Source organism: Calidris pugnax, unplaced genomic scaffold (genome assembly GCF_001431845.1).
Source record: "Calidris pugnax isolate Ruff unplaced genomic scaffold, ASM143184v1 scaffold53, whole genome shotgun sequence".
NCBI lineage: Eukaryota > Metazoa > Chordata > Aves > Charadriiformes > Scolopacidae > Calidris > Calidris pugnax.
Genome location: NW_015090792.1, coordinates 1868438 through 1883823, shown reverse-complemented (window position 1 = coordinate 1883823; position 15386 = coordinate 1868438). Strand labels below are relative to the sequence as shown.

General features: G+C 45.7%; 1 protein-coding gene across 1 annotated transcript; it reads left to right on the top strand.

Annotated features, from left to right (window-relative positions):
• Positions 1-485: 485 nt before the first annotated feature.
• CWF19L1 (CWF19-like 1, cell cycle control (S. pombe)) lies at positions 486-15365 on the top strand (the record flags this gene model as incomplete). The annotated part of the gene is made up of 13 exons (XM_014966634.1): positions 486-556; positions 863-947; positions 3182-3260; positions 4010-4111; positions 4894-5108; positions 6156-6274; positions 6964-7048; positions 7927-8058; positions 10318-10429; positions 12033-12112; positions 13034-13243; positions 14704-14823; positions 15234-15365. Coding segments are annotated over exons 1-13 (1497 nt in total), but the record flags the coding sequence as incomplete, so codon positions are not given.
• Between the last annotated feature and the right edge of the window lie 21 nt (positions 15366-15386).

Below are 15386 nucleotides of genomic sequence, written 5' to 3'. Positions count from 1 at the left end.
AGGAGATGATCTCCAGAGGTCCCTTCCAACCCCATATCACTCTGTGATTCTGTGACACGAATCCTTTAGATATTTATAAACATTTACGAGATCTCCTCTTAGCCTTCTCCAAGCTAAGCAGACCCAGGTCTCTCAGCCTTTACCTTAAGAGACGTGCTCCAGTCCCTTGATCACCTTAGTAGCCATTTGCTGGCCCCTCTCCAGTAGTTCCTTGTCTGCCTTGAACTGGGGAGCCCAGAACTGGACACAGTGCTCCAGATGCGGACGCACCAGGGCAGAGTGGAGGAAGAGGGGAAGGATGATCCCCCTCGACATGCTGGCCACGCTCTTTTTAATGCACTCAAGGAGACGACTGGCCTTGTCCGCAAGGGCTCACTGCCAGCTCATCGGCAACTTGTTCCCCATCCCTCCCTGCTCCCCTGTGGCGCGCACCCGGAACCGGCGCCGGGCGGAGCCTTTGAGGCGGCGCACCCGGAAGCGGTAGCAGGTTCCGGACGCGGCGGTGTTGTCTCTCCGGGTCGAACAGGTCCATGATGGCCGCTGCGCCTCTGCGTGTGTGAGTGGGACGGGGCGGCGGGGGAGAAGAGGAGGCGGAGAGGGGGAAGAAGCTGGCGGGGGGAAGAGGAGGAGGGAGAGAAGAGGGGGGGAGGGAGGAAGTGAGGAGAAGGAGGAAGGGAGGAGAAGGGGGAAGAAGGAGAGGAAAAGGATGGGGAGGGGGAGGAGGAGGAGGAGGAGAAGAAGCACAGTGGGGAGGAGAAAGGGCGGGGAAGAGGAGGAGGAAAAGAAGTGTGGAGGGAGGGGAGGAGGCTGGCGGGCGGCGGGGCTGTGGTCTGGCGGCTCCTGACAATGCCCTGTCCCGCAGGCTGGCCTGTGGCGATGTGGAGGGGCGCCTGGAAGCTCTCTTCAGCCGAGTTCGGGCAGTCCAGGCCAAGAGCGGCCACTTCGATGTAAGACTTGGGGACCGGATGACACGCGTGGGGTTCTCCTGGGGGTGGGTGGGGGCAAAAAGCCTGCACGGGATGATGGTGATGTCAAAAAGAGTTAAAAAGTTCACAGAATTGAGTGGCTGTGATGTGATGGCCTGCTCTGAAACCATAACAACAGGGAATAGGAAGGCCCTGACACGGAAAGCCCCTATGTTGCAGGTGGAGTGATTAACTTCACTCATAAGAGAGAAGCACTGAAATATTTATTAATATAAAACAGTGATGTAACAAAGTTTGATAGTGAATGCGACAGCGCTTTATGAGATTCAATGTCAAGTACACTCTATTATTTACTGCAGAGAGGACAGGGTCAGACACACTGTCAGGGAGACCCTCCCATTGAGTCACGAGGTTCAGAAAGGACCCCCTGGCTTTCTAAATTCCTTCCCAGAGAGAAGTCTGGGTGACCAGTCCTGGTCCCAGGCTTGGTCAATGGTTTGTGTCTAAAGGATTATATATGCGCAATCAATCCTTTATATCACTTAGCTAACATTTCAAATTTAGCATGCTATTAGTCACTTACTGAGAATCTGTTGTGGCAAGGAATCTCTCAACCTTGAGATGTAACCTTGAGAGGCATCCATCCTTCCTGGCGTGCAGCCTACTGCAGTGCAGGAGAGCTCCAAGGGCTCTTGGGCTGTCCACTATTTATAGAGTAAGATAATTGACCTTTGGTTGTATTTGCATAGCAACAAAATATCTAGGTCCCCACTCCAGACAGCCATCCCAAAAAGTCCGGGTGCAGCCCATCACAAACTCCCACTGACAGTTATGGCCTGAGCAGGAGCCGGGAAAGGGGGAGATCACACCACCACACCATAAATGTAATCCAGTCTTGAAGTTAGCCATTGTCCCAAGTGGAGCTACAATGGAATAGAAGCTTGAACAGTAACCAGGTGGTAGCTGGTAGAATGAAGGTATAGTCTCTAGTTACCTTAGATAATTTTAATACTAAATATTACATCTCCAGGAGGACATTTTACACGTAAGTGTAAGGCCACCTATAATGAGTCAGACAGGAGTTGGGACATGCAAAATTGAGGGTTTTTTTATATAATGACAGTATATAGTGACCAATCAGCTGTTTTGATGCGATTTTCCTCGTTACCTTTTTGTATAAAAGACCCTGGGTATTTCCTAACAGGTCTGCTCACTTTGCAAATTATCGCCTAGAACCCTTAATGGCACAGGACTGGAATAAAACAAATATCTTGGCTCCATGTGCGAATCAGGAGAAGCTCCTGGGTGGGTTTCACGCTGAGGGGTGCTGGGATAGGTATTGCCCCCCTCCAGGGCTGTGCTCCCACCTTGTTCTGCTTGGGATACGAAGGGACTGGCAGAAGGGGCTTTGCAGCCCTGTCAGCCCTCCTTGCCCACCACCAAAATGTTGGGAGGAGCTGTAACCCATGGACAGAAAGTGTGAGAGAGTGACTGTTGCCTTGTTGCATTTAAACCTATTAATGTTGCTGTTACACGTTTAATACTAGATGCAGAGCTACGAAGATGATCAGGGACTGGAGCTACTCTGTGCTGAGGAAAGGCTGAGAGACCTGGGTCTGCTTAGCCTGCAGAAGAGAAGACTGAGAGGGGACCTCATCAATGCTTATCAATATTTAAGGGGGGGATGTCAAGAAGACAGGGCCAGACTCTTTTCAGTGGTGCCTGGTGACAGGACAGGGGGCAATGGGCACAAACTGGAACACAGGAAATTCCATCTCAGCATGACGAAAAACTTCTTTCCTGTGAGAATGCCACAGACCTGGAACAGGCTGCTCAGAGAGCTTGTGGTGTCTCCTTCCCTGGAGACACTCAAAACCTACCTGGATGCATTCCTGTCCAACCTGCTCTAGGTGACCCTGCCTTGGCAGCCCTGGGGGTTGGACTAGATGATATCTGAAGGTCCCTTCCAATCCTGACCATTCTGTGATCCTATGAAGGTCAAGTTGGATGGGGCTTTGAGCAACCTGGTCTAGTGGGAGGTGTCCCTGCCCTTGGCAGGGTTGTGGAACTAAATGATCTTTAAGGTGCCTTCCAACCCAAACCATTCTGTAATAAACACAGAGGAACCTCTTCACCGTACCAAACAAAATCCTGATGAAATGATGTGTGTCACAGTGTTGGGACAATATGGCATATAATGAAAAAGTGGTGTGTGTTGTATCTTTGGTCAAATGGCAACTCTCACTTCTTTTTAGATGCTTTTGTGCGTTGGGAATTTTTTTGGCGCTACTTCAGAGGCAGAATGGGCAGAGTATCGCACAGGGGCCAAGAAAGGTAAGGAAGGTATTGTCACACTGGATGCTGGATGTTGCACTACTTTGCAACCCACTTCACTGTCTCATCGCGGTGTGTTTTTGAATTCAGAAGTTACAGTTAAGCAGTGTAATGTTAAAGCAGTTAAGCTGTATTGGGAGACATCCACACAGGAGGGCAGGATGGGTTTTTTTAAAACAAAACTCATTTCTGTTGTGTTCTTGGACTCAAGAGCACAAAAATGCATGTGTCCAAGCCACCTGCCCATGATCTGGGAGTCAAGTCCTGTGCCTGGGTCATCTGGCTGGTGCTGTTTGCAGTGCTAGTAGACATAGAGCGCTGCTAATTGGTGTCAGGGTCTTCTCTCTCCTTGCCTGGATGTGTTACAGTTCCACTTGTGTTCCTACTATCACCTCCTTACAGTTTCAGCCCACAGGCTGCCATGTGGAGCAATCCTTGTTTTCTCAGCCCAGGTAGTCTGAGAAGCTCTACGTAGATGTTTACAGCAGTTCGGTCAGCAAGCCATGGGATCTCAGGACGCCTGCCAGTGTGTATCCCTTCTGCCACTCCTGGTGCTTCCCTCACAGAAATTCCCAGTCATTCCCTGTTCACTGAATACAAAACAGCAATAGTTTCCTATTTAATAAGGGAGGACAGCAGCAGGTTGTTGGGGTCCGTAGGAATGCTGCAATTCCTAGTAAATGTGGGCTGAACTTGTGCTAATGTACTTGAATTAAAGGAGACCAAATGCATGTGTTTTTTTTCCTCAGCTCCAATTCCAACCTACGTGCTTGGTGCTAATGACCAAAAGACCATCAGCTATTTTCCAGATGTCAGTGGCTGCGAATTAGCTGAGAACATCACTTATTTAGGTAAGGATGCAGGTGGTTTGTGATAAGGGATGTGTATTTGTCTGGTGGTGCTTTCGTGAATGTTTTCTGATCTTCCCACTTCAAAGTCGTTCCTTTTTCTGGAAATTTTAAGGTGGCATTTCTTTTTCTGGGGTTCAGACTGGAGTTGAACTGCATGTTGAGAGGCAGATACAATCTGCTGTGGAAAATGTGAACAAGAACCCTGCTTTTTTTATTGTTGTCTAACACTGAACTTGCTAACCAAAAGGAATAGTGGTTGAAAGAGCCTGTTCTTTGAGAATATCTTATTCCCGTAACATGCCTGTCTTTGTATGGAGAAGGTTTCCTAATTGAAGTATGATTTTGCTGTGCTCTGAGGCTGTACTGGTATAGCAGAGGTAAGAACTGTCAACTCTAAAGGTAACGAAGCTGTAGCAAAGCTAAAAGGAAAAACTACTGTCTTTCTAGAATGCCACCTGACAAAAACATAACAAGTAAGGGCCCTTGCGGTTGGCTTTTTGGTACTCTGCCTTCATACTGAGCTTTTGGTATGGATTGACTTTGGGGGACCAAGATAGCAGTGAGGAGAGAAGGCTGGGGGTTGTCTGAGCAGACTCAACAGGGTTTGAGTCACTGCATTAAAACACGTCCTTACCAGAGTTTATGGGCACAGAAAATGAGCTTTCTGTAAGGATAGTTTCAGTAGAATAAGAAGGACTGCTGAATTTGATCCTCTGTCTATGATGTGACTAAGAGATTACTTGCAATGCCTACATCTCAAATGTGTGCCTCTGTTAATGCAGGCCGTCGAGGTCTTTACAGCAGTTCTTCTGGACTGCAGATCGCATACTTGAGTGGCACTGAGTCCCAGGATGAGCCAGCTCCTGCCTACAGTTTTAACGCAAAGGATGTGGTGGAATTAAAAGCATCTTTGTTATCAACCCCAAACTTCAAAGGTGTTGATGTATTGCTGACATCCCCCTGGCCCAGACATGTGGGAACTTTTGCCAACAGTCCGGTAAGTGTTCTGTTTTCTGGTGGAATGGGTTTCCAGATGGATTTAACAAAGGATTACCTTTCTGCTTGGTTTTGGCAATTTTGGTTATTAGGTCATCTCTGAGTGCTTGAGAAAGCTAAAAGTAAAAACAGGCAGCGGATATTCTGGTTTTTCAGAGAAGAACCATTCAGGAGGGGTATTTGTGAAACTTCAGGGTGTTGGATCTGTCCCTGCCTGAAAAAATCTGAGTCAATAGGTTTCATCTGATTGCAAATGTTGCTCTGAATTTAGTTGGTTGCAGTTGCTGTGGAACAATGCTGCCAGTCTCTGGAGGCAGCACAGAAGAAAACTGCTTTCTTGGGGGTGGGTTAGTGCCTGTCCAGCTGCCACAACGAAGGGCTGTGACAGATGCTTGCCAGGTCAGGGTCTTGTTCCCTGTGCTTTTACCTAAGATAACATGGTACAGGTGACAGACATAGGCTATTTCTGAGCTTCTCTCTTCCCCTGCCCTTTTCCTTCCCTACTTCACTTCTCAGTATACAGCTAGTGTGGAAGAGGCAGCACAAGAAGAGCCTTCACCCAAAGAAATTATTGGAAGTATGCTCTTTGTGTTTTGTTTTGCTCTGACTTCTCAGGGATGGGAGTGGGATAAAAGTGTGCTTCCTAAAGAAAATTCAGAGCTTTCCTATTTGCTTGATTCATGCAGAAAAGCTTTGGCTCTCTGGGCATGTGGTCAAAACTTGTCTTAATGATTTGGACATCTCTTGGTGTTTTCCAAACCCACTCTGTGCTGCCCTGGCTTCACAAGATCAAGAGAAGGAAAATATGACAAATGTGGATGAATGAAATGAGTGGATGTAAACCCTGGGTACACAGAATGGAATAAATGAGTAGGCTCCGCTTGGCAATAAGAGATCAAGCCTTTTTGACTTTTTTTTCCAACTTCCAGGGAATGGTGCCCACTATAGTCAGTCTCTACTTTTCCAGCCTGCAGTTCTGTATGATACCATTTCTTTTCACTAAAGTCTGACAGGTGTTTTTGAATATAACTTGGTTTCTATTTTATAGGGAGGAATAGATACCAAGAAGTGTGGCTCCAAGTTAGTATCTGATCTAGCTGCAAGTCTGAAACCAAGGTACCACTTTGCTGCCCTGGAGAAGGTCTACTATGAAAGACTTCCTTACAGGTTTGTAAGACCATGTGAATTCTCATTTATTTTCTAAATAGAGTTCAGTTTTTAAAGAAGACAGGAGTACAACTTCAGAATAATTTTATGAAGTCATCCAGGTCCGACACAAGATCAAGATTGTTTCTCAGATGCATACTGTAATTCCTGCTGCCTTGAAAACTGTGCTGTTGCTGACACCACCTGCACCAGTACATTGCTGTGAATCTGATGCCAAATTAGTTGCAAGTGTTCAGCTTAATTCAGGGGTGTATCTCTGAAAATGTATCATGGAAAAGCTCCCGTGTAGTCAAGAGAGTGGTGTTTTCAGTCATAACTTTGTATATAGGATGTGACTAGTAACATAAGGCAGGTGTCAGAGCAACCTACACGTAGAACTAAGGCTGTTGTGTTAACGTTGGATAAGATTATCCTTTCCGCAGGAAACACTTTAAAGTGTATAGCTGTGTGTATATCACTAGTGACTTGTCTTCTCCTCTCTGTATTTGGACTGCAATGAGATGTCATTTTGGTCTGTGCAGCTGTTTGCTGTTAGATAAGTCTGTCTGTCCTCAGCCCTCCTTGTTCTTGGCCAAAGGCTGTATGTGGCTGACCTGCTGTCTGAGTAGCTTCATGGAGGACATGTCATTTTCCTACTGTCCTTTTCTATGTTGTATCTGCCAGTAAAGTCTTGTTTTACTTCCTTACAGAAATCACACAGTGCTACAGGAGACCCCACAGCATGTGAGCAGGTTTATTGCACTTGCTGATGTTGGCAATACAAGCAAGAAAAAGGTACTGACACTCTTGAATCTTTCTTCTTTTCCCAAGTACAAGTAATAAGACAGTAAGCCCAGCATTGGCTAGCCAGAGGACAGCATCTGTCCCTTAAAAGCTTGACTGAAGTGGAGGGATCTGTCTCACTTGAGTAATAGATATCATTTGCACATTATGTTAGAAGGGTAAGTGTTGCAAGATGTGTTCTGAGGCACCATTGTTCTTCTCTACCTGGTCAAATGGCATCTAGCTGTGAAGACAGCTGCAGAGGAAGGTGGTTAGAAAGCTGTCATTCCTTCCTCTTACCCCTCTGCTTTATGTATTTTCTGTTCATATGGCCTCCTTTAAGAAGGAAGTGACATTCCAAAGGAGCCCTTACACATCACTAAAAATTATTAACTTCTGGGATGGGAAAGGTCTGGTTCGTTTTGTTTTGTTTTGTTTTGTTTTGTTTTTAACCTGCCTCTATTCTCCCCTTGAGAAAGTTACAGAATATTGGTATAGAAAGACAGGTTGCTAGTGGTTAAGAAGGCATAGGAACCAGGCCTGGTAACAAAAAGAGGTCCAGGAGTTTTGGACAGAAAGAACTCCTGGAAACAGGCAAGGATCAAGGTTGTTTCTTTCTCAATTAGGATACACTGCTGGTTTTCAAACAGATCTTTCCTTAAACTGGAATGAGGAAGCACTCTGTAAACTCTTGATTGTACTGGATGGGAGACTGGCACAAGAAGTGTGGTTTTCATGTCCTGCCTTAGTTTAAACACTGATCTGCTGAGTTCTTGCAGTGCTAAATGGTGTGCTACCATTTCAGGGTGGCTTAGTTCACAACCGATGTCTTTCAGAGTTGCAGTCACGGCAAAAGCTTCTTGCATTTGAGCCATCTGTTTTTGTTCTAGTATCTCTATGCCTTCAGCATTACGCCGATGAGCTTGATGAACCCAGCAGAGCTGGTGAAACAGCCACAGGATGTCACCGAAAATCCATACCGAAAGGAAGCTCAGAAGACCAAAGCACCCCTGTGTGCAGAGGTAGCCGCTTCTCCCCATATGTGCGCTCTGGTTTCACTCTCTGTGTTTACAGAGCTTAGAACAATGTTCAGCTTTAACATTGGAATATTTCTGTCCAATATTTCTGGGCTCTGCGTGAACTATTTGCATCAACCAAGTTGTATAGATGCAACGTGTGGGAGTTTGTTACAATTTTCCCCTTCTTAAGCCAACCATCTCCTGGCTGCATCAAAAGCAGTGTGGCCAGCACATCAAGGGAGAGGATTCTGCCCCTCTACTCTGCTGCAGTGAGAACCCCCTGCAGTGCTGCATCCACCTCTGGGGCCACCAACATAAGAAGGACTTGTTGGAGAGAGTCCAGAGGAGGCCACAAAGATGATCAGAGGGGTGGAGCACCTCTGCTGTGAGGACAGGCTGAAAGATTTGGAGTTATTCAGCCTGGAGAAGAGAAGGCTCCTGGGAGACCTTAGAGCCCCTTCCAGTACTTAAAGGGGGCCTACAGGAAAGATGGGGACAAACTTTTTAGTAGGGTCTGTAGCGATAGGACAAGGGGTAATGGCTTTAAACGAAAAGAGGGGAGATGTAGACTAGATATAAGGAAGAAATTTTTTACACTGAGGGTGGTGAAACACTGGCACAGGTTGCCTAGAGAGGTGGTGGATGCCCTATCCCTGGAAAGATTCGAAGTCAGGTTGGACTGATAGGGCTCTGAGCAACCTGATCTAGTTGAAGATGTCCCTGCTCATTGCAGGGGAGTTGGACTAGATGACTTTCAACCCAAACTATTCTATGATTCCTCCTGCAGGTTTGCATGGTGATGCTGTAGTTAGATCTATTTGCTTGTCAGGACTGTCCCCTATCGGCACCCTCAGCATGCATGGTCTTATTCTTTCTAAGCTTGTAGGCTACAAATTAGTCCCCAGTTTTCTCCCTTAGACTGCTGGCTACTCAGATGCTACTTTTTTTGATGTTGCATTTCCACTGTATCCCTCAATGCTGATGAGCTTGGTGCTGGGTACTGTTGCATTGGGTTTTTTTCAAGTGTCCTAAGTTACCAACTCCATACTCCTTTGCCACCTGAGGGCAGAAGGGTTCCTTCCTGGGGCCTGAACACTCAGCTGTTGGTGTCAGAAGATTTGAAATTGCCGACTTTGTAATTTGATCATCAGAAAAGTGGATTGTGTTTATCAGTGTAGAGACTCAAGATTGTTTCCCTGTGTAGAGCGTGATTTTCCCTCTAAGCATTGTGGGATGCTCTGCTAATGCAGACATGTGATAGCTATGTCTGTGTATCTTAATGTAATGGAGAAAAACCAAATCGGGAAATCATTGGCAGGGGGGAAAAATACTCAGCCTGAAGTTACACTTGACTTGGACTTTGCTGGAACAGTGTGTCAGGTAGGAAGTGCAGGCGCTGCTCTCCAGCCTTTCTCTCTGGAGCATGCAAGCAGAGCGAAGAGCTGGCTCCTTCCAGTTGACAGTGTGGGTCAGCATGAGTGTTACTGGTGCCTCCCGACCCCTTTACCTGTGGCAACCTCCCCGCCCCCAGCTGAGACTTGCTGTTATGTTCAGTCCCTGCCAGTAAGGCTTTAAATAGACCAAACAGTCAGTAACTTGTTGGAAGCAAAAATTCTTGCATCTTTGAGCTTCAATATCCAATTGAAGATGGGCACAAAAGCTTGTGGAGTTTACTGGGAAAAATGCTTCCGCTGTATGTGCTGATTCTTCCAGCATGGGTTAGATTTTAGACTGCAGTTGTGCTCTCATGTGGGAAGCAAAAGTAAGCTGGCATGAGCAGCCCTGCTCTTTGCTGCCCTCTTCCCAAATGCTTTCCTCTGCAGCATTAAAGCCTTCTAATGGCATTTTGCCATACATGCCAACTTGGTCAAGTGGTTTCAGCCTCTGTGGGAGTCTGTTGAGAGGTTAACATCTCCAAGAAATACAGGCATTCTTTTGGCACTAGCTGTCAAGCGAAAATGAGATCTGAATAATCTATAAAATCAAGCAATTCTGAATGTGCAGTATAAGGCTAAATAGGAGAATGTGGCAATTTGGGGCAGCTCTCCCAGAATTTTTTTCCCTGGCTGAGGTGGCATATCCCGGCAGGCAAAGTCAACTGTGTTTCTGGGAGAGCTCAGTTCATTCTGTTCTAATATATTGATGCTTTCGCTGTTGTTCAAAGGTGGTTATAAACCTCTTCAGCAAAAGACAAATTCTTTTATGTACTATGACTCTTTGTGATGCAGTTACATTGGGCTTTGGTTTTCATCTTCTAAACAGGAAGAACCAGCTTGTCAGTTTTTCTTTGATTTGAACAAGCATCAGGGAAAGAAACGTCCCTCAGATGAGAAAGCAGCAGGGAACTCCCAACCTAAGCAAGCCAAAAAACCCCGTAAGTATGTGTATGCTTTTTTCCTGAGCTCGTCCCTTGAGGCATTGAAACGTTGCTCTTTGTTTTTCTCAAGCTGTTGAGCTGTGTCAGCTTGCCAACGTGCTCTGTCGCTCAACTAGATGCTGTTGGAATACAGAGGAATGAAGGGTCCCGTGTTTCCTACAAACCTGACAATCAATAGGTGAATGAAAAGTCAAAAGGATAGTTTCAAAGGTAGTTGGGTCTGTGGTGGTTGCGGTGGGGCTGATGCCATTTACCCTCTGAACATGACTACAGGCACTTTCACAAAGCAGCACGTTTCCATTCAGAGGGACTGCAAGATCATGGTGCTGATGAGTTCTTGAAACACCACTTCAGTTGTTCTGTGCTGTGACTTCACTAAGTTTTAATGCACAGGGAAGGGAGGAAGCTCTTCTGTTACCTCTGTATTTCTGTGCTGTAAATCTCATTAGAGTTTGTCTGACTTGAAAAAATCGAAATGAAATTTTCAAGGATCATGAGTTATTTCAAGCTTCTATCTTTAGAAATATTGGTCTCAGTTATAAAGAAATTTAGGTTTAAAATGCAAATGTCAGCCTCCCCTTTTGTTCCTGTAAAACCTATTCCCTCTGCCAGCAGGTAAGGGGACATTCTTCCAAAATGTTTCTGGTAGATAAGTCTGGTTGCCTTTGTTACATGAGACTAAGTTGTTTGGGTTTTAGATTTCCAAACCCTTTGCATAGTCCTTGCACTTAACAGTTTGATGGGCTAAATTACTGTATGCTAAAACAAACACAGTGTCACTGCAGAAGAGCAACTGGCTGTAATGGCAGTCAGTTTTGATGAAAGAATGCATGTGTTTCGTGTGTGATGCAAGAATGCATCTTGTTTTCCTCTATCACTGCTGTAGGACATAGTGTGCCATTGTGCATATTCATACAACTTCCAAAGCCTTCTGGAGTTTGATACCATGAGAAGAGAACCTTGTTACACTGTTTTGCTCGGAAATTACTCCCGGCATTGGACATTTGGTTTTCTGCGGTTCTTGGGAGGGCCACCTCATGTTTATAGTATTTGCAAAGCTACTTCTCTAATCCTGTACACAACCTGCAGAGGATGTGAATATAGCGTGTGACCCTAAGGAGAGGCCTAGCTAATCAGTGCCATCAACTTATCTTAAAGTTCAGCTCAGGTATCACAATTTGGATGTGATTCCAGGTGTTTTGAGTGTGATGAATAGGGCAGAACTGCCAAGTGTGTTTGGCAGCATCTGTCCTTGTCTGTACCTATGCAGTAATTTTACCTCATTTTGATTTGTTTGTTTAAATTTGCTGGTGTTTTCCTATTAGTGAGCTATAACCAATAAATTCCTGGAATTAGTGCTGTTTCATTAAATTGGAGCGCTCAATGAGAATGGCAGTCAGGAAGGGTGTGACTGCTGCCACCTCCTCTTTTCCTGAAATTTCCCAGAGGCACCAGTTCTTTGACCAGATCTGCTTCCAGGAACTGTGTCCTTCTAATGTTTTCAGTGCTTTATCAACTGGGAAGGGTGGCTGGAAAATAACAACTCTTCAGATCTTGTTCCATGCTTTGTGCTAACGCTTGTTTCTCTTTCCCAATAAAGCACAGCCCATGGGGCCCTGCTGGTTCTGCCTGGCTAGCCCAGATGTTGAGAAGCACTTGGTTGTTAGTATTGGCACGCACGTAAGTACCTGTAGTGTGTTCTGTGCTACATGGCGGCAGAATCGTGTTAAGACACAGCAATATAAATATCAATCTCCATTTTTAAATCTTAGAAAAACCCAAACAAACTTGATTTGAAGCTGATTCTTGGTTTTGTTTTCAGTTTCTTCACATCTCCCCTACAAAAGACATAAATATATAGATAGCCTTTTAAAAAATTGCCTAGTTTTGCTTCTGCAGCAGAGCTGGATGACAGTGTCAGAACATTTTTCGCTGTGCCAGCCCTCATGGTTTGCTTAAGTTACCATCTGGCAGAACTTTTCCAGTGTGAACTCGTCATAAACTAGGACCTGCCTTGGCTACAGGATTCACTCTCTGGAGTTATGCTAGATCTCTCTGGGATGATTGGTTTCAATTTTATTATATATAGATTCAGTTTTATTATATATAGATTAAACAGAAGATAAGATAGCTTTAAAGTTGACATCTTAAAGAATATCTTGGAGATTAATTCATTCATTGATATATTCACTTTGCTTAAAGCTCCTGTATCCATAATCCACCTAATACTGCTACAGGGATGGGTTTGTCCATGGGCGTATTTTAAAAGCTCTTCATAATTTTCAAGTGGATTTTCTTTTCATAGTAAGAAATTCTAGCCACAGTAGTGAAGTTCACTCAGCAACTTTCCCGCAGACAAGGCATTCTCCGGCATTCAAGAGATTAATTTTTTGTGTCCTTTAGCAGTCCGTCTTTCTCATTCCTCTAGTAATTAATAAATTTCTAATAAAATAAGTGACACAGAGGAGAAGACTTTCCTGTTCCTGAGGCAGAATCACTAGGCTGGGGGATACTCAGAATATGGTCAGAGAGTAAACTTCCACAGCACAGTAAGTGTGTGTTGCTCGCAGTGAGTAACTGGTGTGTATTGTTTCACTCTAGTGCTATCTCGCCCTGGCCAAAGGTGGCTTGCTGCCTGATCATGTCTTGATTTTGCCTATTGGCCACTATCAGTCGGTGGTTGACTTGTCTTCAGAGGTGCTGGAAGAAGTGACCAAGTACAAGTCTGCCCTAAAGGAATTTTTCAGAAGCAAGGGAAAGAGATATGTCCTGTTTGAAAGAAACTATAGGAGTCAGCATCTGCAGTTACAGGTATGGTTTTAGTGGCACCCTGGGAGAACACACTTCTCTGCAAATGAATGGAAAGTTCATCTTCAAAATTCTCTCTTTATTCCGTCCCTTCCTAGAGTATGGACAGAAGTCATCCTACAGATGCAAAAATAAAACTGGTTTCCATGCACTGGTACAAGTTAGGGGTTAACCTACTGGAAAGCAGCTCTGCAGAGAGGGACCTGGGAGTCTTGGTGGACAACAAGTTGACCCTGAGCCAGCAATGTGCCCTTGTGGCCAAGAAAGCAAATCATCTCCTGTGGTGCATTAAAAAGAGCATGGTCAGGAGGTCAAGGGAGGTCATCCTCCCCCTCTGCTCTGCCCTGGGGAGGCCACATCTGGAGCACTGTGTCCAATTCAAGGCAGACAAGTAACTACTGGAGAGAGGCCAGAAAATGGCTACAAAAGATGATCAGGAGCTGGAGCACGTCTCTTATGAGGAAAGGCTGAGAGACCTGGGTCTGTTTAGCCTGGAGAAGACTGAGAGGGGATCACATACATCTTTATAGATAACTAAAGCATGGGTGTCAAGAGGATGGGGTCAGGCTCTTCTCAGTGGTGCCTGGACAGTGACCTCAGTGGTGACAGGACAAGGGGCAATGCACAAACTGGAACACAGGAAATTTCATCTTAACATGAGGAAAAACTTCTTTGAGGGTGCCAGAGCCTCCAGGGCTCTGGGCTGAGGCTGCCCAGAGAGGTGGCGGAGTTTCCTTCTCTGAAGACATTCAAAACCCACCTGGACACGTTCCTTTGCAACCTGCCTGGGTGGACCTGCTTTGGCAGGGGGTTGGACTAGGTGATCTCCAGAGGTCTCTTCCAACCCCTGCCATTTTGGGATTCTGTGCTGGTTCTGCCACAGTCCTTTAATTCTTCCTGTTAGAGAAGCACAGCATTGGTTATGCTGAGTGGGTAAGGAACATTTTGCCCTGTGTGGAACTGATTAAAAACGGCACAAGGTTTTCAGATAAGACCTTGATCTGGCTCCAGTTAGCCTATGCTGGCTTGTGGTGCTTGCATTTCTAGGCTGAAATCTAAAGATATCCGCAGAACTCTGGTCACTGTCTACTAGTACCAGCCCTTTGATTTGATTTTTATTTTTGTCCTTGTGTTTCAGTCATCTAGTGGTTTATTGTGGTGGCTTCTGTGTTTGGCAGATCTGTCACTGTAGCAGAGCAGCCTTAAGCTACCACAGAGATCAGAAAGGAGAAACTGTGCTGAGAACTTTTTCAAGCTTTTAGTTTTCAGCATTTTTTCAGCTCCTACACAAAAAAAAATCTCATAAGTTTAAGCCTGTACAGATGGGTGCTGCCCTGTCTTGTGTGATGACACTGAGCGGTACTGAGGAGCATACCAAGCTCCAGTGATGGATTGATCAATTGCTTTCTGCAAGTGGGTTTGTTTTGTCCTTTCTTTTTTACGGAAACATCCTCCCTTTCCAGGTGATTCCTGTCCCATTGGACCACTGCACTGCTGAAGACATTAAAGAGTTGTTTATTGCACAGGCACAGGAACAACAGATTGAATTGGTAGAAATCCCAGAACACTCAGATATCATGCAAGTACGAGATGAGATTTCACTTGTTGAATTTACTTTCCCTCTGTCCACTCTCGGGTGGTGGTGTCCCTCTGAAGTCCCTTGCTGCTGTTGGAGGCAGAACATTGAGGGCTTGATCTGTGCCAGGTGTATTCTGCTCCGGGTGAAGATCCCATGAACAATGGATGTATTGCTGATCCCAAAATGATTCCAGCTGTGCACAGCACTTGCTGGATTCGTTCCTTCAGATACCCAACACCAACCCTCCTCCGGTGCTGTGGTGTGGAAGGAGGCCGTTTTAGGTTCCCTTGGATAGGAATTTGCAAGAAAATCTTCCTGTTATTATCAGAGAAATGACATAACATCCCTGGCTCTCCCCTTCCCTCTCCCTGCTGCTCCCCCTTCTGTTACACCCCCACCCCCTTTCCCCCGCAGGTGGCACAGCCGGGGACCCCTTACTTCTACGTGGAGCTGGACACGGGGGAGAAGCTCTTCCACCGCATCCGCGGCCGCTTCCCGCTACACTTCGGCAGGTTGGTGCCTTCCCCCACACTTCCCCGCTACTTCCCCCCTCCTTCTCCCCCTTCT